Raw genomic sequence first — 27,695 nt, 5'->3', positions numbered from 1 at the left:
AAAAGGAAGAGAGGAATTGACACGCTAAGGAAACCAGTAAGGACGAGCGCAGTATTGCACGTGTGTGTGACGGGCCGTGCGTCACTTCTCCCATCAGCCTACGTGGCTGACAGCAGGGAACACAAGGACAGATAGCTCATGATTTATATAAAATTCGCACCGTGCAGGCTACAGACCTGTGGTTAAACTTCCGTTAGAAAACAAAACGAATTCTTCCTCGGGACTAACCCAGGGACAAGAGTGAACTGGAGAAGAGGCTGCCAGACTCCGTATACGAAACGTGAATGTTTAAATGGCTAAAGAAAAGTTACTGCCCAGAGAGACGTCCTGCCACAACTCCCCTCCGAACCCTCCCCCGCCTTCCTACACTCGTCCGCTGTCCTGGCCACTTCCCGCAGCAGCTCTGGAGTCCTCTTTCCTGAGGGTCTGTGTGAGCTGTGAACAGAAATATGGTGACTCTACTGTTGAGCGCCATCGGACAGAAAGGCAGCTCGTAAACATGTGACTGCATCCTGACCCACCTCAGTCACCGGAGCCAGCACTGTGGGACTCCCGGCTCCTCCCCAGAGACAAAGTGACCATGAGAGGTCAGTGTTTTGAGTTGATTCAGGACAGCGAGGCACTAAAGACCCTCGGGAAAGAGGACTCCAGAGCTGCTGCAGGAAGCAGCCGGTATAAGGACACGGAAGGTGAGGAGGAGGATTTGGGAGGAATAAACGGCAACGCTTTTTTTACGACAATAACTTTTTAAAGCATCAACACTTAGTGTAGGCACCGATCTCACTGCGTCTACTTTATTAGAGGGATGCGCTGGGCAGGACCAACACCTCCCCTGGGGCTGCACCCTGCTCCCAACCCTACGTCACCTCTGGAGCTCATCCCACATCACGGGAAGCCCTTAAAACCAGGAATTTTAACGAACACTTGATAAATAGCCTTCCTGTCACTGAAGTGCCCTTCTCTCCTGTGAGACTCCTCCCGACGTTCTGCACCCCTTCCCAGAGGCAGTCGCAGGTCGGGGTACCCTAAGGTTCCAGATGCATGGCTTAACTGCTCCCCATGAGCTCCTCACGGTGTCTCACAGCCTTGCTGTGCCTTTGACATGCTGGGAATTTTTATTCCTCCAGGAAAACCTCATCCATTTAATCAGGGGACAGAACGAGGTCGAGGTTGTCTTCATCTCTGTGTTTATTGTTAAAAGGGTGAGTTCCCATCCCGGGTTCTTTGTCAGCTTGCTTCCAAAAGTAACTGAACTGAAAGAAAACATCACAGCCACCCAAACTCACCTACTTTTTCTTTTTTTGTTAGCTTGCATGCTTTTGATTTTCAACGTTTAATTTAAAGTTCATCATAGAAGAAAAACGTGAATTTTTCCCATAAACTTTCCCAGCACTGCAGAGGCATTGTCTGGACCTCTGAGGTCACTGGTAGCCCCGTCGGAGTCTTCCTGCCGCTTTCCTTCCTTGTCTCAGACACGGCTCCTGCCTGGAACCAGCCGGAACTCTCTGGGCTGTGCACTTGGTGGCCGCCTGGCCGCGGCGACGCCCGTGAAGGTGCCCGTTCTCTGTTGCAGGCTGCACAGCCACTGCAAGGACCCTTCCCTGGACGACCCCATCCCCCAGGAGTATGCCCTCTTCCTCTGCCCCACGGGGCCCCTGCTCGAGAGGCTGCAGGAGTTCTGGAGGGAGAGCAAGCGGCAGTGCGCCAAGAACAGGGCCCACGAGGTCTTCCCGCACGTGACGCTCTGTGACTTCTTCACGGTAAGTCGGTCCGGGGCACCAGCAGCCCGCTTCTGGGGCAGCGAGGCCAGGAAGGACACGGCTGGCTTCTAACACATGCTCCAGATCTGCAGCATCAGCTGGGTCTGCTGTGTCCACTAACCTTTCTTTCACTTGATGAACTCCTATTCACCTGAAGGAGCTTGCTCATTGATTCCTTCTAAGTCTTCCCTTGATGTCCAGGCAGAAGGCAGTGCTGTGTCTTGTGTGTCCCCTCTCCTTGTCTACGTCTCCAATGGCATTTCCTGTCCTGGGAAGGCGCAGCTCCGTGTCCTTCCCCAGCCCAAACCCCCTGGAGAGGCAGATATACTCCTTGTTTTTATACCCAGAGGCCAGCATGTTTCTCAGAGTGGGAAGGAGCTTCCTAACCATGTGACAAATCAGCTGATGAGTGGGTGGCAGAGCGGTGATCACAGATGCAGGATGTATCCCTGTCCTAGGGCCAGCGCTTTATATAGAAGATGGAACAGGAGCATAGAGGGGAGCTAGAAGGCTACCCCGGGGCTGCTTGGCAGAGGAGGCCAAAGCCGGCAGATGGGGGAGACAGCCAGCCCCCAGCTCGCCCATCTTCTCTCCTATGTGCCTCAGAACCAGGAGAGCAAAAGCAGTGCCACACACCTAAAGTCCCAGCATTCAGGAGGCTGAGGCAGGAGGATGGCCACGAGTTCCATCACCCAGGCTGCACAGTGAGTTCAAGGCCAGCCTGGACTACATCTTGAGACTCTGTCTCAAAATACCAAACACAAACAAACTAAATCCAGCAGCCCAGGCTCCACACCTATCTGGGTATGGGGGTGTGAGCACCATCCCCCAGGATTCCCTGAAGGGGGCTGTAACTCCAGCAAAGCGGAGAGTGGGGAGCAAGAGGCAGGACCAGGGCCAGTGAGGATGAGGGTGAGGCAGTGGGACCAGACCAGCTGGACCTGGGAAAGGGACAGGAGGGACAAAGGGCCCCAAGCCGGGCACTGGGAGGTGAGTCCAGTCTGAAAGAGTTTACCTAAAAGAGCAGAAAATGAGCACCAGATCTAGGGCAGATCTGCCAAGGGGGTCACCGGTGCCACCGAGGGCAGGGGCCGCTTGAATTTCAAAACTTTATCATAGGGAAGACACATTGCTCTGAGTCCCCTCCCACGCACCTCTTGGTATCCGGCACACCGGCCTCATCCTGGCCCTTCCTGCCGCAGCTCTGGGGTTCTCTCTCCCAAGGGTCTTTAGTGGTGCTGTCCTGCCTGAACCTCAGTGTCCTCCGCTGGTTCAGATCATTTCCCTTTCACGGTCATTCTGCCTCTGGAGAGAAGCCGGAAGTCACATGGAACCAGTTCTGGTGACCAAGGCGGATGAGAACGCAGCGTGGTAGGTTTACAAGCTGCCTCACTGTGGAGGAGCTCAGTGGTGCGGTCACTGTATTTTTGATCGCACTTCGTGAAGACCCTCAGGAGAGAGGGCTCCAGGGCTGCAGAAAGAGGCCAGGACCTGGGATGAGCGTGTGAGGGGAGGAAAGAGGAGGGGAGGGCAGGTTCTCCGGCCGAGACTGAGGAAGGTGCTGCTCTCCCGCCCCAGTGTGAAGACCAGAAGGTGGAAAGCCTGTACGAGGCCCTGAAGAGGGCAGGGGACCAGGTCTTGGCGTCCTTCCCTGCCACCGTGCCCCTGGTGCTGCACTCCTCCGTCAGCTACCTCGGCTTCTTCATCAGCGACGGCCCTGCAGACGTCATCCGGGAGTTCGCCACCGCCTTCGCCACCGAGGCAGCCGTCTTGGCAGGTAGGCAGCTGCAGGGGATGCTTGACAAGGTGCCCCAGGGCCTGCCCAGTGCCCAGCACAACTCCCATCCAGAGGCTGGGCACCCCAGGCGCTCACTGTTCCTCATGTCCCCAGTGGGACTCACCAGCCTCGCCTTAAAACGGGGAGACGGAGGCACAGGCACTAAGGTGCCTGTCAAAATAGCCTTATTGGGTTCAGTGGTGTCCCCTGAAAAGCTGGGACCACCAAGGAATGCGGCCTTGCTGGAAATAGCCTCCCTGGGGATAAATAGATAGGATGCAGTCATCGGAGGAGAGCGGCCCCGACACCCAGCAACCGGTGTTCCCTCCAGAGAGGAGAGGACTCGGGCGCTTAGACAAGAAAGTCATGGGCCACAGAGGCTGCACCTGGTGTCACACAGCACCTCCACGGGGCCTCCTCAAGGGGTGAGTCAAGGCAGCCCCTCCCCAGCCGTTGGGGGGCTCCTGACCCTGCAGACACCTTGAAGAAGGACTTCCGGCCTCCAGAACTGTAGAGGAAGCATTTCTACACTTTCACACAGCAGGACCAGGACTGCTAGGGCAGGGGCTTGAAACTTCCACGGCCCATGGCTCAGCCTGATCCCACGAGGCAGTGGCCAGTCACAGCTGGGCAGCATCCCTAGTCTGTCAGGGCCAGTGTAGGAGGCCCTGTCCACCCTCGTGCTACTAAACCAGCTGAGGAACACATTTCCTCACCCACACCACCTGTCTAGGCTGTGTGCCCAGCCACTTGGGCTGCATGAGTGGGGTGGAGTCCATGGAAGATGGTGGAATGGCCACAGAGCTTGCAGGAAGGGACAGCGTCTTCCTGGAGCTTTTTTTTTTTTTTTTTTTTTTTTTTTTTTTTTTTTTTTTTATGAACAACAAGGTGTGTTTACAAGCAAATTTCGTGGAGTGCAGGCAGCTATTCCTGTGTCCCACCAGCTTGCAGGACCCCCGGGATACACTGTCCCACAACGCCCAGGGGCAGCAAATCTGGGCCCAAGTCACCCTTTGTTGGAGCAAGGGGAGGCAGATGGCCACACCTGACCACACCTGTGCCACTGGGAAGGGAAGAAGGGGCTGGAACCTCTGTCCCCCCCACCCAGAGCAAGGCCTGTGCTGTGACCCTCGTGACAGAGGATGTGAAATGCTTCTGGCCTGGCTGACATTAGGATCGGGCTGCTCCAGTGACACCAGCCACTCCACTCATTGACCTGAGAGCCTGCAGGAGGACCAGGACTGGGCGCACAGAGACCACCCACAAAGACCTGCGCCTCAGCCCGCCCAGGCTCCTTTAAGACCCAAGCAGAGATGCTGTGCGCAGTATTTTCCCGGAGACAGGGTCTGTGTGTAGTTCAGGCTGGCCTTGAACTCACTTTGTAGCCCAGGCTGGCCTTAAACTTGAGCGATCCTCCTGCCTTGGCTTTCCGAGTTCTGGGATTAGGTATGCACCACCATGCCCAGCTAGACCTGTGAGTTCTCTCCAGAGACCCTCACAGAACAGGAAACCACTGAACTAGAGTCTGGGTCTCAAGGCGCTGAGTCCATGCACACCCTGAGACTGAGGGGGCTGGGCACTGTGCATTTCATCAGGCATTTGGAGATCAGCTCGCCCAAGGCCCCTGAACCCCTCAAGCCATAGTTCTGTGCCTCTGTCTCTCTCCTCCCTCCTCCAAAACTCCGTGGCATCCAACCACATCCTGCAGCCAGGGAAGCCGGGCACCAGGGAAAGCCCAGGCCTCGCCTGAGCAGGAAGCACCCACCGAGAGGGGGCAGGGCGGGCGGAGGCAGGTGCCCTGTGCGGAGGTCCATGCTAACCGCCCTGCACCCTCCTGATGCGCAGACTGCAGCGTGAAGCCCTGCACCAAGCAGCTGCACCTGACGCTGGCCCACAAGTTCTACCCCCATCACCAGAGGACGCTGGAGCAGTTGGCCAGAGCTGTCCCCCCAGGCCACCCCTGCCAGTGGACGGCAGCCCTTTTCTCCCGAGACATGCGCTTCGTGCACTACCAGGTGAGGGCCTGGCCTCCCTCCCCGGAGTCCAGGGGACAGCACTGGTCCCGCCCCTTCCCACATGCTTCCTGCTGTGCAGCGGGGAGCAGGCTCCCCCAGGCACAAGCCCTGAAGTTTCCACCAACCAGAGGTATTTCTGGTCATCTTAGCAAAGGGCTGCTGTCAGGACCGCTGGCAACAAGGCTGCTTGTTACTTCCCCCTACTGTAGCTCATTCCAGGGCTCCTCTCCTGAGACTTAATGGGTTTTAAAAAAAAGCTTGGGGTGCTCCTTCAGACCCAGGGTAAATACAGCGGTCCCTCTACTCACGAACTCAGTTCATTCCACCACTCGAGAAGAGGTGGCTGCCTTTGTGTGCGGGTGGCAGAGATGGCCACGGTCACATCCACCACCAGAGGCGAATTCACAAAGCAAGAGTGACATTGCGCCATATGTTTCGGTTTGAGAACCAAGTGGTTCGCAGATGAAAATAGGGAACCGAGGCGCTGCTGTATCCACTCTGTCCCCACTCTAAGAGAATCCATAGTCACCTGTGTCAGGGAAGGCATGTGCGACACACGTCGAGAGCTGAGGGGCTTCCGTGTAGGAAGGAAGCAAAGGGTGAGTGGGCGAGTAGGCGGGTAACCGGGTTGGGAGGGAGGAGGAAAGGGAGGACATACAGATAAGTCCCTGAATCTACCTAGAATTCCACGCTGCATTTCGCTCTATGCCCTGTGGCTCCTCGACAAGGGCACAGCGTGGCCCTGGCGCCTGGGCACACAGAAGGGGAGGAAGCAAGGCCCCAGACATGACACCTCAGCTCCAACGTCACTTCCTAGCATGAACCCTTGAGGGGACCCAAACCCCTTGTCTCCTTCCAGACCCTCCGTGCCCTGTTCCAGTACAAGCCCCAGAACGGGGACGAGCTGACACTCAGCCCCGGCGACTACATCTTTGTGGACCCCAGCGAGCAGGAGGAGGCCAGTGAGGGCTGGGTCCTGGGGACCTCGCATCGCACAGGCTGCCGGGGCTTCCTACCAGAGAACTACACGGAGCGGGCCAGCGAGGCGGACACCTGGGTCAAGCACAGGTGAGTGCAGTGTGGACGGCCTGGGCCCTGTGGCCCAGGTGGCGGGCACTGTAAGGCTATGCATCTGGACCTTCTATGCCCACGCTGGCAAAACAATTGAGTATCTTGATACACGCATGGTTTCTGCCGATAACACTCAGGATGTGGGTCACCTCATATTATTTTACCAAGGCAGTAAAGCCCAACGATTATTGCAAAAGTCTTCTTTCTTACAAACACCAGGCAATACCCTTGGAAGCCTTGAGCTTAGGCTCGGTGCATAAACCGTCAAGTGCTCGGTGCTGTGTAGACCTCTTCCTCTCTGGGACAAAATCCCACAAAGTCAGCTGCTGAGACAGGATTTTCACAGGTCAGGAGCCAGATCTGGTTAAACCGGGTCCCCTATGCGGAGTCACAAGGCTGTGGGCAGGGCTGGGTCCCTCTGAGGCCCCAGATCCTCCCCAGAGCTCACAGGGTCATGGACACTTTCTTTCCTGGAAACTCTAGATTCCCTCGTGGGTCTCTTCCTCCCATGTCTGCAGCCTCTTAGTGTCAGCACCTGTTGAGGCCGAGGATTTTCAAAGCCTTTGGCACTGTTTGCCTTTGGCTCCTGGTCCCCCCCTCCCCCGTGACGTGTCCCTCACTTGTCCCATTTCCCATAACAACACGAGGAAAACAAGACTTTCAGACACCTCCACCCCCTGCAGACACCTGTGCTGGGTTTTGTTTTCACTGTAACAGAACCTCCTGCTCCCCACTTCCTATGAGGCACTACTGCCTCCTGAGCTCTCCCAGCAGCACCCTGAACATCCAGACTGTTGGTTTCCTGTACTTGAGGCTGAACCCAGGGCCTTTGCACTGAGCTGCATACCCCGCCCTTTTCTATCTTTTATTTTGAGTCAGGATCCTGCTAAGTCTCTAAATGGCTCAATGCAATCCTTCCACCTCAGCCTCCCAGAGTACAGGCATTACCGGTACCCCACCACCTACCCCCACCTTCTGTGAACCCTCGGCTCGTGATGACATGGGGTTTCTTTATCCTACATCCAAAATTTCTTCCAGCCTCTGCTCATGGTCCAGACCCAAAACTGCACATTGTAGGTATTTGTTAGAGTGGCCCCATAATCCTGATACCAAACTTAATACAAGTTTAGGTGGGGAAGAACCAGTAATTTTTTTTTGTCTTTTTGAGACAAGGTCCCGCTGTGTAGTTCAGGCTGGCCTTGAGCTAACTTTGTTGCCTAGGCTGGTCTCGAACTCACAATGATCCTCCACGCCTCACAGGCATGAGCCACCACGCCCAGCAAACCAGTAATTTTTATACTATGCAGAGACATTATAAACACATGCAAATATTATACACATACAGCATTGCATATGTGCACCCAGTGTGGAACACGTGTGAAATAACACACACAGCACACGTGCAGGCCTATGTATGCATCTGCCTGCCTACACACACAGGTTTGTTCCCAGGCATGGCTTTGTGTGACCGCTGGGTCACACCAGGCATGGGTGTCAGTCAGCAGAACTAAGAGGAATAAGGGGAAAGGAGGGGCCTCAGAAAGTTTTAATGATACAGAAGTTTGGGGGCAGTTGAGGGGCAGTTGGGGAAGTCCAAGTGTGAAGGAGCAGAAGAGTCTCTGTGTGGGGGGGTGTCTGGCCCCATTACAGCTGGCTGGCAGATGAGGGACAACCCAAATGAGACACCCCCCCCATCACCCCAATTCATGTCCTTGCTTGACTGAGGCTCCTCAGACCCTCCTTGGTCTCACTAGGGTTTTCCCCGCTAGTGAGCAAATCACTAAGTCCAATCCACCCAATCTAGAGCCTGTGGAGAGGGTGCCATTTTATTTGAGCGACACTTGCCCCTTAACTGTTCCCTGCCTGAGAACTATGCTGTCATGAGACTCCCGTGCCGAGCAGATCATGAAGCAGGTGTGGGCGGTGCCCAGCAGAGGAGAAGCCCGTAGGCAGAATGGCTGGATTCTGCAAGGAACCGCAGTTTAAAAAGCAGAAAGTTGCACCGGACCGCACTAAAGCAGTCACTGTGAGAAACGCCACATCATTTAGAAAAGGACAGCTTTAGGGGGACATGGGGACACCCCTGTCTGTCCGCTCTGTTCCTCATCCCGCTTCACCCCAGCTCTCTGTGTCAGTGGGTGCTCTTTCTACGCTAGGGTGGGGGCACCAGCTGCAGCCAGTTAGATCTGGAGACGGGAAAGTGGGGAGGTGTTCGCTGAGGGTCTTCGCAGAGGAAGGCCAGGCGAGCCTGACTGCTTCTGAGTGTAGGTTCCGTCTGCTGATCACGCACCACAGTGTGGGCAGCACAGTGCCCGTGGGCTGTACCCAAAATGGAGGACCCACTCACACCACAGACCCCAGCCTGAGCTACAGCTCTGCAGGCAGTGCAGCTCCCTGAGGTCACCACCCAAGGGTGCTGTGGGGACCACACAGCACACCCAGGTGGGAACAGGCAGCCACGGTCCCAACACTTGGCAGTGAGGTTCCCACTCTGAGCGAGCTCGGCTCAAACAGCTGGGGACTATTTTTGGAATAAGTCTAGCTCCATGACCTCTGGACCCTGCCGGGGCCAAGCATGGACCCTGGCTTGGCCCTGAGCAGTTTATTGTGCTTCGCAGCAGCCCCTAAGTAGGCACTGTTATTGCTGCCTTTTACAGCTGGAGAAACTGAGGCACAGGAAGATCCAACAACTGGCCCACCTTCCCCCAGGGCTTTACTCAGCCCTATCCTAATCCCCAACTCATTACCCAAAGCAAGCATTCTATTAAAAATTATGTCAGAGACCAGGCCTTGTGGTGTACACAGGTAATTCGAGCACTCGGGAGGCTGAGGCAGGAGAACTGCTGGGAGTTCAAGGCCAGTCTGAACTACAAAGTGGGACTTTGTCTCAAAAAAAACCCACCACTGGTGGAATGAAGTGTTACACATCCGTATAATAAAACACTTGCAGCTTTAACATAGCTGTGATAAATACTTTATATCTTGCTATGAAAAATATACGTCCAAGATAGGGACGCAGCACAGCACTAGAAAAAAAAAAGAAAAAATCCAACATTTATCAACAAGTGACAAAAGCAATCTGCGGAACAATGCGTGTGGCACGACACTTTGTGAGGGCAGCAGAGGTAAGGAGGTTGCCTGCACACACATGCATGGTGAGTGTGTGTGAGTGTGAGTGTGTGTGTGCTGACCTAAGGTCCCAGGGCGTCAGCGGGGTGATTTGAGGCTGGGAGCCTGGGACTTCCTGCGGCAGACGCATGAGGGGAACCTCGCTGTCTTCCAATGCAACGTATCTTAAAAATGCACTGCGGCTTCAAAGTATGAATGGATCCATCTTAAACCTAAAGAATCTGAGGAAATTGGGCCAAAGGAGAAATAAAGAAGTCAGATAAAACCAGGGCAGCTGCTCGTCTGCACCTGGCTGCTGGGCGATCCGGACTCAGAGTCCCCAGCCCTCGGATCGAAGGAAACACAGCTCTAACACAGAGTCTCAGCTGCCGGGCACAGACGCCTGCAGAAGGTGGCCTGGAAGGAGCATGGGGGGTTGGGGGGTATGCAGACGCAGCTGTGGGTCCAGGGGCTGCTGGTGTCCAGGGCTGCATCAAGGGGCGCCGCCCATCACCCTGCCTGGTGACCGCTAAAGACTCATGTCCTGGTTACTCCGAACCTGACCTGCAGGTCCCAGGTGACCTGGGTGCCCCGGTAGGCTCTGTCACTCGATGCCCGAGACAGAGAGCCCATTGTCACTGAGTATCCTGTGGAAGACACACACGTAGCTGTCACTGCTAACTCTGTGCCCGGCGCCCGTAGCCTGCATAACCATCCACCTGCCACGCTGATGTGTCTTTCTGGAGATGAGCTTCTTTAGGAATTAATAAATGTTAGCAAAAACTGCGGCAAAAGGAAAGAAGAGAAATGTCAGCCAGGTACTGAGAGGTGTCTGATGAGCCCCATTTTGGAAGCCCCACCCTGCTGTGGTGTCGTGAGGCAACCTGGCAACTGTGACACAGCCACAGGACACCACCTGGGCAGGGATGACACAAACTCGGCCAGAGGGCACCCCACCCTGGAACCCAAGAAGAGAGCGCCAGAGCGCAGCCCATCCCCAGCCTGGGACCCGCCATACTGGGGAGAGGATCCCACACTGGCCAGACCGGTTCCCCAAAGGGCAGCCCGGGGAACCCCATGGGACCCGGCACTCTGTACCTGTACGGGAGGCCGGACAGGCAGGACGGGACGCAGAGCCCAGAACAAGGCCGAGGCTGGAGTCCAGGGAAGACCACGCCCAGCTCTGCCGCAGACCCAGGCAGCGACTCTCAAAACTCCGAGCAGTTTGGTCACAAGCATCTCGGACCTTAAAAAAAGACAGCAGAGCCATGGGCTGAGTTGGGTCCCCACAAAATTCACAGTGTGAACTCCTGCCCCACAGCACCCCACCTACCTCCGGACCTCACTCAGAGAAGAGCTTTGTTATCAGGCATGAGGGTAAAACAAGGTCACCAGGGGAAGCCCTGATCCAGCCCACAGCCTTGAACTGGATCTTGAGGGCCAGGCCCACCAGAGGGGCCGTGTGAGGGACCTCAGGGAGAAGAGGCCACCCCAAGCCAAGGACAAGGCCTCAAGGACAGCCTGGGCACCATGATCTTGAGGCTTAGCCCCGATGCCGGTGGATGACACTGACCACGGAGCCCCACGCACTGCCCCCAAGGACCAGGCATTCAGGTCCACACCGCTGCCCCACCCCTTCCCGTCCTCCCCGAGGCCGCAGCCCTGGCTTCTTCCTGACCCATCCACGCTGCATCTCTGAGTTCAGCGATGCTTTCGGTTTGCTGCTGACTGTAAACTTCACAGATGTCACTTGCTGATAGCAGCGCTCAGGTGCCCCCACCCTAACCCTCCGGAAGAAGAAACCGACCGCCATTTCCTTTGTCACCATGAGGCCCTGTGAAGGGGCTCTCCCTCAGAGGCTGCCCATGGGGACAGGAGACCATCAGGGATCTACGACGACCATCGGGGGTCTGCAGTGACTGCTGGAGTTCCTGGGCGGCCGTGATCCTCTCCCTGCACCTGACTATGCAAGATATGGGATCAAGGTTTCAAAATTTAAAAAATACTAGGGCTGTGACCCTGAGGTGGAGGCCTTGCCTGGAGGCCGGGTCTGCATTCAACCTCCGGTTCTGCGAAAGACACTCGTGCCGAGCAAGGAAATAGGAACCTCAGGATAGGCAGTGGGTGGCCAGGCCTGACCATGGGCACAGGACAGCCCTGGAGCAGGCTGAGGACAAAAGCTCGCCACAGGAGGACTCGGGGGCAGAGAAAAAGCTCACGTGCGTGCAGGGAGGAAGAAATAAACTCTCGACACCTCTGCGAGAACGGGGAATACAGGAGCGTACCCGCTTCTCTCACTGTCATGCTTTCCCAGGTTTGATGGATTCCAGGCAAAATCCCAGGGAGTCATTTGTTACAACTTCCCTGGATGAACACAGAGCCCACCGGGAAGAATAAATAGCAGAGATGAGAAAACACTGGGAAATAAAAACAATGGGAAAATTTTACCCCACCATGAAAATACATTCCATGCTTCAGCCCCTCAAATTGGACCACTTTTAGCACAACTGTAGACCTGGCACCTGGGAGGCTGAGGCAGGAGGACTGGGAGCTCAGACCCAGCCTGGGCAGTTTAATGACTTAGCAAGAACCTGTCTCAAAGTAAAACTTAAAATAATGCTGGGGATGTAGGTCATTGTGAAGTTCCAGAATTCTGTCCTCAAGGCTAAAACAAGATAAGTGTTTGCCCAATTTCCAGGGCACTGTGTCTCAGCCAAGTGGACCATGAAATTAAGCGTCATAGGAAGTGCCAGAAGCAATGACATTGCCTGCAATTCCCATTTGCAGTCCTGAGCACTTCATTTGCGCTGTGACCTTGCGTCCTGGATCATCTGCTCTGCCCAGGTGGTCCGGGACCTTGTCACGCACCTCCAGGACCACGTGCTGCGTTTCCATGGCAATGACAGACACAGCTCTGTTCATGATAGGCTTCTCTCCCCCCCCCCCCACAGGACGTACACCTTCAGTCTAGCCACGGACACCAGCTCCAGGAAGGACGCCGAAGCCAGCGGCAGGCGGAACGGAGATTTCCACTCTCCGACACCCAGGAGTATCAGCAGCTTACAGGCCCTGCAGGTAACAGAACCCCCACTTCTTAAGGGCAGTAAGTAAAACCTGCTTTCCGTGGACCCTGTCGTAGGTGGGGCTGTTGGGTTCAGCTTCGGTTCCACCTGCCCTCAGGCAGACCCGGATGTGGACTGGCCTGGGATGCTTCTCAGCAGGCCTAGGGCCCAAGAGGCAACATCTGGTCTGTCCTCCCTGGCCAAGGGGACCCACCTTGCACTCCATAGTGGACACAAGTCATGGTTCTAGGACCTCACACAAGGAGTGGAAGGGACAATAATGTCCAGATTCCTGCTTTAAGGACCGAGCCCAAAGAAGGCTCCTGCAGGCAGGGAGGAGAGAGATGAGAGCCCAGGCTGCAGGGTGGAGGAGCCGGATCCACAGCAGGAGGACACCTTGAACCTGGCCGCCCACACAGACACATCCAACAAAGCAAGGTGCAAGGGGGCAGCTAGCAATGCCATGCGGTCCCCAAAGGCCATCTGGTACCTGGCTGCCCAGGAAAGGGTCATTGTCTGAGCGGAGGTTTGTCCTTCTTTAGAAGTAGCCACTGGGGTCAGCACAGAGCTGTCACATGTGTGGCAAGGCCTCTCTGGCCCTCCTGTTTCCAAAGCAGTCGCTCTGCACCCTGCTGTGTAGCATTGCTTATCTCAGTGACCCCAATCAATGCAGGCAGCGCTCCCACCCCTCCCTTCACAGGTCTCAAAGTGGGGCTTGGCAGGGTGCAGGGGGCTGATGTCAGGAGCTGACTGGCCTTGGGGACCATGGGTGTCACTACCAGGGGACAGGGCTGTGGTGTGGCCCTTCCCTGAGCCCCAGAGGCAGACCCAGACCTGACCTATTAGTGGCATTTTGGTGAACAGCACACTGACCAGATGATAGCTGCCCCACTGTGATGCTGAATTGTGTCCCCAGAACCCATCTGTGGGAACTCACAGCCCCGACCCCTCCAGCTGTGATGGCATTTGGGGATCAGGCCTCTGTAGACCTGATTCACATGGGCCTCGAGCCACAGGGCTGTGTCCTTAGAAGAATGGATGAGGACAGGCACACACAGGCAGGACACGTGAGGACACAGAGAAAACCCATCCCCAACCAAGGACAAAGGCCTCAGAGAGCCAGCATGCTGACAGCGTGGCCTGGACTCGTGGGCTCCACTTAGAAGAAAACAGACCTGTGCGGTTGCATCCCGGCCGTGGGACTGCGCCTGCCACCCTAGCCACTTCCCAGCATCCTCCCTGAGTGTCAGCCACACCACCAGAGACCCAGGCAGGAGCTGACACGGGTCCTCTCCAGCCAGGCTTTCAACCAGAGAGGCCCAGGAGCCACTGACCAGGGAGCCAAGCATCTGCCGGTCACCAGCTGACAGGAAGAGCCCCTCTGCCCAGGCTGCCCAGTGTCAGTGTTACCATGGTGTGGTCCTGTCCAGGCTCCTGGTATCTGAAAGAACTGAGCAGGATCCTCAAGGGCAGCAGTGGGGTCAGTGATTCACTTGGGAAAGACAGGGTCCACTCCACGGGCAAAGCGGGCCAGAGGGAGGAGCACAGCAGGCCTCAGTGCCAAGGGTCTCGAGCCTTAGGGTTTGGGCAGGACTGAAGGTTGGGTCTGAGTGTGACCCCTGCAGGGGACAGCCTGACTCAGCCCCTCCATGGGTGGAGTTTTTGACTTTGTGTGGCCATTGGAGGAGCTGTCCTGGTGTCCGAAGCCCACAGACTCAAATGCATACTCAGCGATGTGGTGATCAGGGTCGGGGTCACCGAGGGATGAAGAAGAGCTCTGTGCGCATGTGCAGGACCTGCCATGTCTGCACTAAGCTGCCTGGTCACTGCATCCCTCTGTGTTCAGACCTGGCACCTGGCTCCAGGCTAGCGTCTAACCCAGAAGGTGGCTCCAGCCCAGAAATCTACAAGCCACCTTTATTTCCCAGTTGTTTCCTTGGTCACTGGATTCCAGAAAGTGGGCTCCAAGGCCAGTCCATCTTCGCTTCTTTCCTAGCCTTTCTTTGGCTCCCTCCTGCCTCACCTGGTGACAGTGCAGGCTGGACACGCCACCGTCCCCAGGGAGTGAGAGCAGGCCCCACAGGACTCTCTGGAGTGTGTCCCTCCAGGGGCAGAAGTCCTTTGAGCTGGGCCTGTGCTACTCCGACTGGTTCCCTAAATGTATGATCGAGGCACATGCACCTCCCCGTAAGCTGGCCCCTCCCTTGTTCTGCCTTCACCCCTTCCGTACAGCAAGGGGTGAACCGAAGGCCGCACAGACCGGAAGCTGTAAACCCTGGAGTCCTCGCATGCGAGGATAAGGACAAGGGTCTTTGCAGAGCCCTGGAGCTAAGGACCAGGAGAGAGATGATCCTGGGTGACCAGGGGGCCTTAGAGGCCATCACAATGGTCCTTACAGAAGGAGGCCAGAAAGACACCCAGAGGAGGTAGCCACATGGGAACAGCCTGGCGTGAGGCAGTGTGGACAGAAGGACACTGGCAGGAGGAGGACGCATCTCCCTGAGACCTGTGCCACCCACTACTGTGATGGAATAACTTGGAGACTCAGCTTCAAGGAGGATGGGTTTGTTGCAGTGTCCAGTGCAGCTCTGGAGAAACTTCTGGGGTAGGACTGTGAAGAAATAAAAGCAAGATGAAGAAGATGTGGAAAGCTGAGGCCAGAGGGAGCCCTTCCTCTTGGGCAGAGAAGAGAGCTGCCCAATGACTGCAGGCCTTTATTTGCACGCATCGGCCTAGCAACAGCTCGCCTCTCACAGCTCCAGTTCACCTGGTTCACCTCGGGCACTTCGCACGCTCAGGGCTGAGACAGCTTATTCACGCCACTGCCTCGGGGCTCTGTGGTCTCAGGATGGGCCTGGCTCCAACTCCACACGTGTGATCCACCTCCAGCTTTAGCTGCTCCCCAGTTTATAGCTTGGCTCGTGGCTCCAGAGGTTCAGTCCATGGTCTGGGGTTTCCATGGCTGTGGGCCTTTCATGAAGAACAGCAACATGGCAGAGGCTGTGAGGGAGAAAAGCTGCTCCCTCATAGCAGCCAGCAAGCAGAGAGGATGAGAAAGCCATACAGGAAGGAGCCAGGACCAATGACAGCCCCCCAGGTCACATCCCCATGACACCTACTTTGTTCAACCAGGCCCCACCGCTTGTCTCTACCAACTCCAAATCATGCAGTCAAGTTAGGGTCTCCTCTGCCTCCAATACTGAAGACTGAGCCCAGGGCCTTTGCACTGAGCTATATTTCCAGCCCTTTATTTTTTATTTTGAGTCAGGGTCTCCTTCAGTCACTCATTTGCCCAGGTTGGGCTTGAATTTACAATTTTCCTGCCTCAGCCTCCCAAGTGCACTGGGATTACAGGAATGCTACCACACCCAGCTTCAAAGTATGATCTCATGGCTGGATTCATCCACTGATTAAATCACAGTTTACATGATCCAATCAGTGCCCCCAAATCCATCAACAGCCATGTCTTTAACACAGGAGCATTCGGGTGGGACACATTGGATCCTTACCTTCACAGGGCCTGTGTGAGGACCCAACCTTGTAGTCTTGGATTTGTATTTTTGACCTCAGAGCCATGGAAGCATATATTCCTGTTATCCCCTGTCCCCCAGTTTGGGGTACCTTGTTCTGAAACCCAGTACATAAACACAGCCCTTCTGCCTAGAGAGCTGATTGGGCCTCACTACCGCTGCTCTCGGGGCTGGTCCACCCCATTCCCTAGTACCCCTCTCTCACTTCATCACCCTAGTTCTCTCTCATTTCAAAGTACAAGTGCTCCAGAGTCAACCAGGGTAAAAAGGCCCCAAATTCCAACACCTCAGCCCAAAGCACTGCCAACACGTAGGACGGCAGCCAGGCAGGCTGAGCTCCGGGCACCCGAGGGCCGTGCCAGCTGCTGGCAGCTAGACAGGAGATACAAGTGCATCTTCTCAAGAGGTGACATGTCAGAAGCGGTGGTCCCCTGCCTTATAACGGGAAGACAGCAAGGCAAAGCTCCCCTCGGAGCTGTGCCCTGGAGCTGGACACGTGAAGCACCTCAGCACTGCTCAAAAGGCCGGTCCTCCAAAAGTGCATGTGTGCAATTCAAAGCGTCCTTTGCTCTCACAGACACTGTAGCTCCCACGTCTGCTGCAAGTAGAAGAGTCACTAGAACATCTGGTCCACAGAGCAGCTGGAATGGCCTTTGTCCAGGTCAGCCTGGGCTGCTGGAGGCGTCTGGAGCTGTCCATGGTGCTAAGCCCAGGAGCCCTGAGGAGGGCGACACAGCCTCTATCCTCTGCTCACCAGCCTCCTCCCGTCCAGCGATCCCCAGCCACTTCCCAACACCAGGCACACCCAAGGGGACCCTGCTGCTGGCTCCATCAGTGTCTGCAGAAGAAAGCACAGTCTAGTGTGATTTGCAGCCTGGCTGGGTGTTAAATCTCCTGCTCCCAGGAGAAGGGGCCACTCAGGATGCTAACCGCACTGTATTTCCCTGCCTAGGATTTAGGGGAAGTCAGAGAGCAGCAGGAGGCTGCTGCATGGAGCTAGGCTGAGGAAGAGCATGCCAACCCCCTAGCCAGAAAAGGCATTGCTGCATTTGAACCCCTGAACTGTGCTGCCAAAGCTGGAGCAAAGGATGGGAGCGGACACTGGGCCGTCCCCTGCACTGTCCGCTGACCCATCCTGACGACCTCAGCTGGAGCACGGCCGAGTCCTGTCCTCCCTAGGAACTCCCTGAACTGTCTGGTGACAGCCACTGTGCACTCTGTCCTTGTCCTCTCTACAAAGCATCTTTCTACACTTGTCCCTTGGCCCCCAGGAGATCTGGGGCTCCAGGGGAAGGAGCGTGGGCTGAGGTGTGGCCCCACAGAGGCAGCAATGGCTTGAGTTCTCAGGGCTATGGGCAGCACCAGGCGACCTGTGTGGAGGGGGGACCCCCATCTGGCTCTAGAACAGCCTCCAGATGTCTGACGCTAGGACCGGGCTGTACCCCATGGGGCTGGGACATGAGTGCAGGTGTTGTCTGCTGGCCCGTGGTGCCATCCAGAATGACAGTGGGCCTCGGCGCCTGCCCTGAGGGTCTCAGCTTGAAGAGAAGGTTCTGCTGCAAACAGCTGTCCCACCATCCTCTGGTCAGCTCAGTGTCCAGCACACCAGTCCCCAGCACACCCACCCCACACTGAGAAGAAACTGAACAAAATAGTCAGCCCTGCCATCCACAGCTTCTGCATCTACTAAGTCAGACAAGTGTCTGGTGGCAGTCATTCTACTACTGTGACAAAACACCTTGGGCAACCAACTTTAAAAGACAAAAAGTGTGCTCAGATCCTGGCTGTAAAGGTTTAAGTCCAACAGATTATTTGGCCCTGTTTCTCCGGGTCTATGGTAACACAGGACACTATGGTGACACAGGACACAGGCATGAGGACAGAGATGGTGTCTGAGACACCTCTGCAGAGGGACAGGGGCTTGAAAGACAGCAGTCACTGGATGGTGGTGTGAGCCAACCTTCCCTTCCGTCTCTGAGATGCCCTCTTGTCCAGTAAACAAGCGGCTCCGGGTCCCTACCCCAGTAGTGACCAGGTCACATGGGCGGCCGGGTCTCCAGGTGCCACCAGAGTGAGTCTGCTTGTCTCTAAGTGGCTCCGGCTTCCCTGCAGGCCACACTCGCGAGGCGAAGCGTGCTGGTGGTGCGCCACGGGGAGCGGGTGGACCAGGTCTTCGGGAAGTACTGGCTGCGACAGTGCTCCACAACAGACGGTAGGCAGCGCTGGGGCCGGGCGATGGGTGGATGGGCATAGGCATGGTTCGCAGTGAGCACACTGGACCTGGTGCCCGGTCCCCACCCAGTCCCTACCCCCTCAGGAGCTCAGAGAGGAGCTGGAGCGCACAGGGCCCTTGGTATGGTGGTGTCCTCCACGAAGATGACAGGTGCTCTTGATCAAGAACCAGCCCTGCCACTTTTATTTTTGCTGCTGGGGATTGTACCCCAGAATCTTCATGCTGAGCTATATCTTCAGCTTCACTTTTTTGGGGGGTGGGGATGGGGGGACAGGGTTAAGTCATTAAGCTGCCCAGCCTGGTTTAAACTTGCAATCCTCCTGCCTCAGCCTTCCAGAATGCTGGAATGACACCACTGTGCACAGCTCACCTGTGCTATGATTTATCCCTGGGTCGCCTACTGAGCCAGGGGCTGGGCTCCGGGCTCCAACTCAGTGACCCGTTTTTAGGTCAGGTGAAGCCTTTGTTGCCCGTCACACAGCCACTGGGTGCTGGTGCCAGACTAACAGGCCTGGGAGCTCAAGGTCAAACACAAAGAGACAAGGTGCTGGGTCTCAACCGGCCTTCAAGCCACTGGCCGGGTCACACACTACACCGGGACACCTCAGCCACCTGTGCGCTGCCCCCCAGGCAGCAGGGCATGCTGCAGCCAACACGATAGCCCAGCTCCCCTCGAGAGTAGACACCAACCTGAGGCTCCTGCCCTGTTAGCCCGAATCAGCCGTGGAGACGCTGGGTTTCCATCTGGCTCCTGCTGCAGGGGTCACTGTCACAGGGGCTGCAGGACAAAGGGGACCATGATCCCCCGGGGCTCTGTGTTAGAGGAGATTCTTCATGCCTGGCAAAGCTGCTTGGCTTTTCGAGTCCAGTCCACACCATGCAGCACAGCCAGGGGACCACGCAGCTGGGTCTCATCATGGGAAGGCTGGGGGACCCTTGCGCGCTAACATGGTCAGCCAGGACATGACACCCGCCTCTGCTGCAGGGAAGTACTACAGGCCGGACCTCAACTTCCCTCGCCAGCTGCCCAGGAGGAGCAGCGGACTCAGTGACTTCGAGCGCGACCCACCGCTGTCGTCCTGTGGAACCTTCCAGGCCAGGCTCGCAGGTAAGCAGGGCCAGCGGGCGGGAGACAGCGATGACCATAGCTTTACAGGGAGCCCTTGTCACGTGTCCTTTGCCACCATTGTGAGCACTGCCTCCACTCTGCCAGCATGGGACCTGGGCACCGAGAGTTCACCCAAGGTCACCCGGGCAGGAAACGGAAGTGCAGAGGTGGGAATGGAGTAGAAGAAGTAGAGGAAAGAGGAAAGAGGAAAGAGGACAGGAGACGTCCACAGGCCCTGCGTGCCCCGAGGATGCGACGTAAGAACTATAAGCCACACCCCCTCAGCAACGCCGTGGCAACCTCTGTCACCATGGGCTTTTGTCCTGTGTCTGGGGCTGTCACGCCATGAGATCGAACTTTTGAAATAGATGAGATCATTGACTCCATCTGGCCCCACCTTGATAAAGTCCCCAAGGGAACCCAAAGGGGCAAATGACATCCAAGTCACACCACAGGTTCACTGAAGGACAAATGGTCCCCAGAGCCACCACCCAGCAGTGAATTCCGCACACAGTTTAACCCTCAAGCTCTAGAGGGACGGGAAACCCTGGTGTGCGGCCTTTGCCCGATTTCAGTGGCAAGAACATGGTGCTGACACCTCGGTTAACTTCAGGCTCCAGGGGGACATCCCTGGGCAAGGTCAGAGGGGGCGGGCATCAGCTACAGGGTCAGCCTGAGGGCTGTGTGTGTGCATGTCTGGGTGCATGCATGTGCGCGTGTGCGTGTATACACACAGTGCATGCTGCAGCGGCCTCCACAGCCCTCTCCGTGCCTCAATCTTGCTAAGATGTTTACACCCTCCCCACGTGAGCATTTGGGAGCATCTTGGTGTATGTGGTCCATCAGTGGCCAGTGGCCACTGTGACAGTGCAGGGCAAAGCAGATGACAATGACCATCACTGCCAGCAATTCTGGAGCTGGCAGTCCCTGGGCAAGGTGCTGTAGGGCTGGTTCCTTGGGGGGCTAGGAGGGAAATCTAGCCCAGGCTCCCCACTCCCACTTGGCTTAGAGACAGCATCTTCCCCTGTGCCTTTGCACTGTCTTCTGTCTCTGTATGGAAATTTGCCTTTTTTAAAAATACTCTAGTATCTAGCCAGGCATGGTGGTCCCTGCCTGCAATCTCAGCACTCTAGAGGCTGAGGCAGGAGGATAATTGCAAGTTCAAGACCAGCCTGGGCTATTAAATGAGTCCCAAGGCCAGCCTCAACTGCATAGCAAGACAAAAGAAACAACAAAATAAAATAAAAAGCTCCTGTTACAGGGGTACCCACTCTTATTTTAATAGGATTATGGCCATCCCTTGGTACCCTTGATGGACTGACCACCTAAATCCTCAGCTGTCCCTAGGCCCCAGGAGAGTGGCCTCAAATTTGCATAGGTCAGGAGCACACCCTCTCCACACCTGTCATTTGAGTGGTTACAGACTTGGGTGGTTACAGTCTCGGCTAACACAGCGGAAATGCTCTGTAGAGGACTTGCCGTACGGCATTGCTCAGGGACGCTCTGTCAGACGTTTCCCATCCACCTTTCAATTCTTGGAAGCAGCATCTGCAGATGCTGCCAATGCGCTCTCAGATCTTGCTTTGGGGTAGGGGGGTAAAATTGACCCACTGCAGGCTCCCCGGAACCCCGCTAGCCTCAACATGCTGCAGTTGTCCTGCGTAGAGACCCTGCTGCTTCCCCGCCACCAAGGCCTCCAGTGTGGCAGGGAAGGTGCTCAGGTTACGTCTCCTCCCTCCAGAATGGCCTTGAGTCTTCTGTCCCTGCCTGTGAATTCCCACATGTGTACAGCAGTGCCTGCCTGTGAGCTCAGCCCCTCCAGCTTGAGCAGGGTGGGTCAGGGTGTCTGTCCAGGGTTTCAAGGCCCTAGGCGAGAGGATCAGTGGACTGGGTGCCCTCAGAAGAGCTCAGAGCCCCCGAGCATTCAGACCCTTGTGGCAGGAAACCTGGCCTGCTCCTTACCTGCTCCCATGGGCTGGGCCACTCTGCCCTGAGCCACCCACACCCCTGGTACGTGAGCCCTCCATCTTTTGAGACAGTATTGGAGGATTTCTCATGGGCTGAATGCCTTTTACTTCAGAGTCTTTTCTGGAGGACATCTCTGCTCTTCACTGGACCGCCTGGCCCAGCCAGGGTCCCAGAACATCTCCTGTAGCCCCATAATATCATACGGGGAACGGGTGGTCAGGGGAGCAGGTTCTAGCTGGCCCGAGCAGGAGTCCGGAAGCCTCTTAGCCCCCCTATCATGGCATAGGATCATGAGGGTGTGTCCGGCTTGCCGTTTCACAGGGAACTCACTCCTGGACAGCGGCGTCAGAATCACCGCGGTCTTCTCCTCGCCCGCCCTCCGCTGCGTGCAGACGGCCAACCACATCCTGGAAGGTAGGTGAGACCCCAGGACCTTTGCCTGTGGCTATGACCTCTGGGCTATTCTCCATGGGCAGGGGAAGGAGAAAGGGCACCTTATAGTGCACAATGAGTGGCCACCAGCTGGCCACAGTCAGCACCTTTCATGACACGGCTCAGCTGCAACTCCTCAGCCAGATGTCTAAACACCTAGAAAGCGGCCTCCTCCTGAGAGTTAGGAACTCTCACGTCCTTCCTGGACCCAAATGCATGACTCACCCCAGGACAGCTGCTGCCAGGAGCTGGGCAGTGTCTTCCAGGCGGGGGTATGGCAGGAAGCTGAGGTGCTTCCGAGCATCCATCCATGGGATGGAACCCCCAAACAGCCTGGGAAACCAGGCCCCAGCAGATGGGAGCAAGGGAGGCTGCTGGACATTTGCAGAGCTCGGAGCGGGTGACTCTGGTGTCAGGGAGAGGGCCCAGGAAATGGGCTGGATGGACAATGCCCAGCAGGTGGCCCTAAGAGCCCCCTCTGGGTGCTGGGCCTGAGCTCCAGGTGTCCTGCAGCCAGTGTGGCCAGGAGCAGCTGGGGAGATTGCTAATGAAGGCCAGGCCAGGAGTAGGTGCTGGCCAGCAAGCGGGCCCTGCAGACAGAGGGCAGGTAAAGCAGGTGACAGGGGATGTGACTGCAGATGATGCTAAGCAGCAGCAGGCAGGGTCACTGTGAGAGGCCAGGGCAGGAAGGTCACTGGTTCAGGCCCAGCCTGGGCAACTTAACAAGACCCTGTCTCAAAATGAAAAACAAACAAACAAAAAGAAAAACAAAACTGTCTGGTGAGGTAGCTCAGTTCAGAGGCTCTGGGTTCAGTCCCCAGTGCCACACATGGGAGAAGAAAAGGAAAAGAACCACGTCAGCTTCCCAAAGCGAGCATGTGAGGCCTGGTGCAGCCAGACAGGCAGCGTGGCCTGGCCCTGCGACAAGCAGGCTTGCAAGCAGCCTCGCCACATCCCTGCATGTGTGTATGAGCATGTGCAAGCTTGTACACACACACACACACACACACACCCTCTCCTGAGACTTCACTCAACAATGAGTCACAGACTGTGGTGTAGGGGCCCAGGCTGAGAGCCCTAAGCAAGGGACGAGGCCCCGCAGCGTCTACCTCTCCCCCTCTTGGTGTGGGGCCTGCCTCTCCCTTCACTGAGGGAGGGGAGGAGAAGTGGCCACTCAGTGCTGCCCTTGGACAGAGAGGACAAGGACAACAAAATCAGAGACCCAAGCTGCCGATCTGACACCCTGCACTGTTCCTTCCTGGTTGTTCACTCCAAGGCGTTGGCCTGAGGAAAACTCCCACATACAAGGTGGGAACACTTTCTACACGGGAAGTAGCTCTACCTTGGGATTTCAGGTATTCACAATTACCCCAACAACTATAGTAACAGGCTCTGACCACAGCAAAGCCATGCACAAGTCCGTAAGAAAAACCCATGCCTTGATTTTCCTGTCTTCTATCCCAGGTCCTGGCCCTGGCTCTTACACCCCGCAGTGTGTTAAATTGTTTTTCTTAGATGCTGGGGGTTGACCCCAAGGGCTGCACAAGTTATACACCCAGCCCTGTATGGATGTTTTATCTCGAGACAAAGACTCACTACGTCATCCAGGCTGGGATCCTCCTGCCTCAGCCTCCCGAAGCGCTAGTATTAAAGGCATGGGCCAATACACCCAGTGTATAGAGAATTTTTCCTGGATGCATCAGATGTGGTTTTGCACCTCCCTCCAAAGCTAGTTTAATTTCGATCTTGGCTGGCTTTGCACCCTTTGTGGACTGTCACAGGGAATCCATGAAGACTGTGACCTTTTCCTCACCATAATGACACAGACAGAAGGATACAGACTATTCTTTTGCCCAATCTCTGTGATTAGAAAAAGTATATGAGCAAGAGCTTTGAAAACATTTTTCATAACTTTCCCATCTTGGTCAGTGTTCCACCTATGCCAATTTGGGGGCTTTTTAAACTTATATTACTTGGGTCTCTTGCCTACAAAACAGAAAGTTCTCAGAAATGTTTCCCACCACGCCAGTGCCAGTGTGTTTCACACGCTGTCTTACTGAATTTACTTTATGTACCAAGCACCACGATTGCTGTGCTTAGGGGAGGGCATGGACTCACAATTCCTGAGTTAACTAGAGAACACAAGGGGACTCAGGCTTCCCCCAAAGTTCCCCCACAAAAGCAACTCTTTCTCAGACAGACCTAAGATGCCATCCTGCCTGAGCTTTCTGTGGATTCAGTGCCAGTGCCCGGGCCGATCGCCAGAGCATCTCACTAGACAGTGGCCTTCAGGTGTCCTCACAGGAGGCCCAAGGCCACACACCCCCACCAGTCCCCCAAGCCCTCTTGGCCCCCACTATGCACTGTAGATGAGGCCCCCATGTACCTTGGATAAGCAGCCTTATCAAGTTGACCCCTCTTTCCAAATGTGCTCCAGGCAGGAACCCGGCCCCCAGACTTGGACACATTTGGGGAGCTCATTTTATTTCAGATGATCATGTGACACCTTCCCAGCCCAGGGAGACAGCCCTTCTGGGCAGACTGCTCCTAACTGTGCAGTACTGCTGGTCTCAGAAGTGCCCACAGTCATGCATAATACCAGGATGGTCTTCGTTGAGAAATAAAAAGTATATTTTCTGAAAGATATTGAGACCTGTGCATAGGTCAGAACTAGCTGGGAAGAGATCGTTTAGAAGACCGTGATAAATACTCTGTTTGGTTGAACCCAGAACTCAAATTGGAGAAAACGCTGAAGATAAGAATAGAGCCCGGGATCTTTGAGTGGACCAAGTGGGAAGCAGGCAGAACCGGCCCGAACTTCATGACGCAGGCAGAGCTGAGAGAGGCGGGCTTCAGCGTGGACCTCGACTACAGGTTGCGCCTTGCCTCTCGCCTCTTGCCTTTTGCAGGCTCTGGAAATGTGTGACGCTTGCTAAAGAGGGGCGGGAGACGGGGTGGGGAGCTAAAGTGCCGGTGGGCGGTGGGTAGGATAGGAGATCCCAGGTGGCCAGGTGAGGTCCTCCTCTGCCTCCCCTGCTGGGCTTGGTCAACCCAGGCTGGGGTGGAAGGAGCCTCCCTCTCCCAAGGGCACAGCCACCTCCTCCTCCTTCCAGGCCTGCATTTCCGCTGTCCTCCCTCCTGCCTGCAGAGAGCTATGTGCAGTACACGGACCGCTGTGCACACAGCATGGAGCGTGTCCTGGGCGCCTGCCCACAGGAACGTGAGTGTCCACAGCCCACTAGTGGAGCAGTCTTGGGCTTGGGGGTCACCTCTAGGGTGGGAGCTGACCCATCCAGCCCCACTCCACTCTCCAACTGGAGGGTCCTCCTCTGAGGCTGCAGCAGCCGGGATGCAATTCTGGGAGCTCTGGAATCAGGTCTGGGCAAGTCACCACCACGCCCCCACCTCCAGCTGCCAGCACCTAGGCAGTGCCAAGGGAACGGTGGCTCAGATGGCTCCTTCCTCCATCCCTGGGGCTGGGGGCTGGGAGCTGTACCCCAACACCCTATATAGAGGGGGTGCACTCTGAAATTAATACACAAAGCCAGGGTGCAGAAAGCACTACTGCGGAGCACACGCACCTCCTGCAGCTCCACCCCCGCAGCTTGGGGGACCCCTGGATAATGAAAGGTGAGCTCTGCCTGGTAATCCCAACACTCTGGGCAGCTGAGCCAGAAGCATGTCGAGTTCAACCCCAGCCTGGGCAATTTAGTGACTGCAGCCAGACTCTGTCCTGAGATAAAAGATCAAAAGGGCTGGGGACGTAGCCTACTGCAGAGGTCCTGGGGCTCCAGGCGCTCTCCATGGCTGCTTTGACCTTGGGGTGTTTTGTCCACAGCGGGCGTCATCCTCATCGTGAGCCACGGCTCAGCCCTGGATGTCTGCACCCGGCCTCTCCTCGGGCTCCCGCCCCGGGACTGCGGGGACTTCGTCCAGCTGGTGAGAAAGGTTCGTTCCCACTTACATCTCTGGCATCCATGGCCCACCACCGTGAAGGCTCAGGGCTGCCACACACCCTCCTCAGAGTGCAGGTCGGGGTCCAGCCACCCCTGGCCACTGAGGGTGTGCAGCCCCACTGCCAGTCAGAGCACAGCCCAGTAGGGGGCCAGAGGGACAAGCATGTCACCCTCACTGTGCACCCTGCTCCTGCCTCCCATACTGTGACGAACGAGGGGTGAGCTGTTTTGAAATTCCAGCTCATGTTGTGATCCACCCCAGCCCAGTGGGGAGCCAGCAATTTGGGTGGGGAGAGAACAGGCTGAGCTCTGCCCCTGAGGACAGGAAGTGGCATGGGTGGGAAGGGACAGGGTCCCCACCTGCTGTGCCACATGGCAAGCTGGCAGGAGCTGTGGGACGCCAGGGTGCTGGGCCTGGTGGGTGCAGGTGGCTGATGAGCAATGGGTGACAACGGGTGACCTGGGAGGGCCATGTACTTGCAAAGCCTGGGCCCCCCAGTGGCCAGTCCCAAACCCAGCAGTGGGAGTCTCGGGAGACACTGCTCAGGAACTTTACGCTCGCTCCTTTCTAGATCCCTGCTCTGGGCATGTGCTTCTGCGAGGAGAACGAAGAAGGGAAGTGGGAGTTGGCCAGCCCGCCTGCAAGGACTCTGACACACGGGGCCAACTCGGCCTTCAACTGGAGGAGCTGGATCCCGGGCAGCTGAGCCACCTCCCAGTGTGCGGCCTCGCCATGGGGATGTCCCTGCCTCAACCATGTGACAGAAGCACAAAGTGCACTTTGGCATCGGGGACTCCTGCCCCTCACTTCAGCCTCCACTCTGCTGGCGGCCAGCTGGGTTGTGGGAACACAGAATGGACGCAGGACCAGGTGTCTCAAGGTGATGGGGTCACAAGTGCGGGGACCTGTGATAAGGGTGCCCGGGCCATGGCTGGAGGAAGAGAGGGACCCAGGAGCCTGGTTGTCAGGAGCCGACACCCCACATGCACACACACACACAGACACACAGGAGGAGGTCTGTCCACCTCCCGAGTGCCAGCCATGGGGTCCGGGCATTTGTCCCTTTCCTATCTTGATCAACACAGGTGAGGGAGGTGCGATCATCAATAAAGCGGCACCACAGCCCTGATCAGAACCAGTGCAGCTGTGGCCACTGCCCCCTTAGCCTCCTAACAAACTGCCACATCCTTAGCGTGACGGGCAGCAGTGCAACACGGCGACCACTCGCAGACTCGCCCAAGTCTCGGAGTCGGGATCCCTGGAACTAGGGCCCAGGGGTCCCCTCGCAGGCTCTGGGCAGAGCCCTTGCCTGGCCTGCAGCGGCTAGCTCTTGCCCCTCCTCCACCGCCCAGGCCAGCAGCGCAACGCCCTGGACCTCTCTGTTCCTCTCCTTCCACTGTCCTTCACTTTGCGTCCCACCTCCTCTCCCAGGAGGCCTCAGACCTGGAACCCAGGGTCTTCTCTCAGCTCAAGATCCTTAACAGCAAGAGAAGATTCAAGTGGTAGCACCCACATGTGGGAGGCTGAGGCAGGAGAACCACAAGTTTGAGCCCTGCCTGGGCAGCGTAGTGGCTCAGTGAGTCCTTGTCTCCAAAAAATAAAAACCTTTTAAGAAGGGCTGAGAGCACAGCTCAACGTAAAAACCCTGGGTTCACTCCTCAGTGCTGGGGGGAG

General features: G+C 56.4%; 1 protein-coding gene across 1 annotated transcript in view; it reads left to right on the top strand.

Moving 5' to 3' along the window:
- The window catches only part of Ubash3a (ubiquitin associated and SH3 domain containing A), a 29,903-nt gene extending 2,747 nt beyond the window's left edge, over positions 1-27,156 (top strand). The window contains exons 3-14 of the mRNA XM_003463961.3: positions 1,574-1,760; positions 3,339-3,537; positions 5,383-5,552; positions 6,412-6,620; positions 12,683-12,806; positions 18,436-18,535; positions 19,542-19,664; positions 21,954-22,046; positions 24,794-24,938; positions 25,178-25,284; positions 25,903-26,012; positions 26,593-27,156. Of these exons, the coding sequence (XP_003464009.1) occupies positions 1,574-1,760; positions 3,339-3,537; positions 5,383-5,552; positions 6,412-6,620; positions 12,683-12,806; positions 18,436-18,535; positions 19,542-19,664; positions 21,954-22,046; positions 24,794-24,938; positions 25,178-25,284; positions 25,903-26,012; positions 26,593-26,727 (1,702 nt within the window). The 3' untranslated portion in view covers positions 26,728-27,156. The remainder of the gene's footprint in view (positions 1-1,573; positions 1,761-3,338; positions 3,538-5,382; positions 5,553-6,411; positions 6,621-12,682; positions 12,807-18,435; positions 18,536-19,541; positions 19,665-21,953; positions 22,047-24,793; positions 24,939-25,177; positions 25,285-25,902; positions 26,013-26,592) is intronic.
- The last annotated feature ends 539 nt before the right edge of the window (positions 27,157-27,695 follow it).

Source organism: Cavia porcellus, unplaced genomic scaffold (genome assembly GCF_034190915.1).
Source record: "Cavia porcellus strain 051 isolate PalLab524CR breed Dunkin Hartley unplaced genomic scaffold, mCavPor4.1 scaffold_15, whole genome shotgun sequence".
Taxonomy (NCBI): Eukaryota; Metazoa; Chordata; class Mammalia; order Rodentia; family Caviidae; genus Cavia; species Cavia porcellus.
The sequence above is the reverse complement of the archived record's forward strand: the minus strand, read 5'-3'. Positions and strand labels throughout refer to the sequence as shown.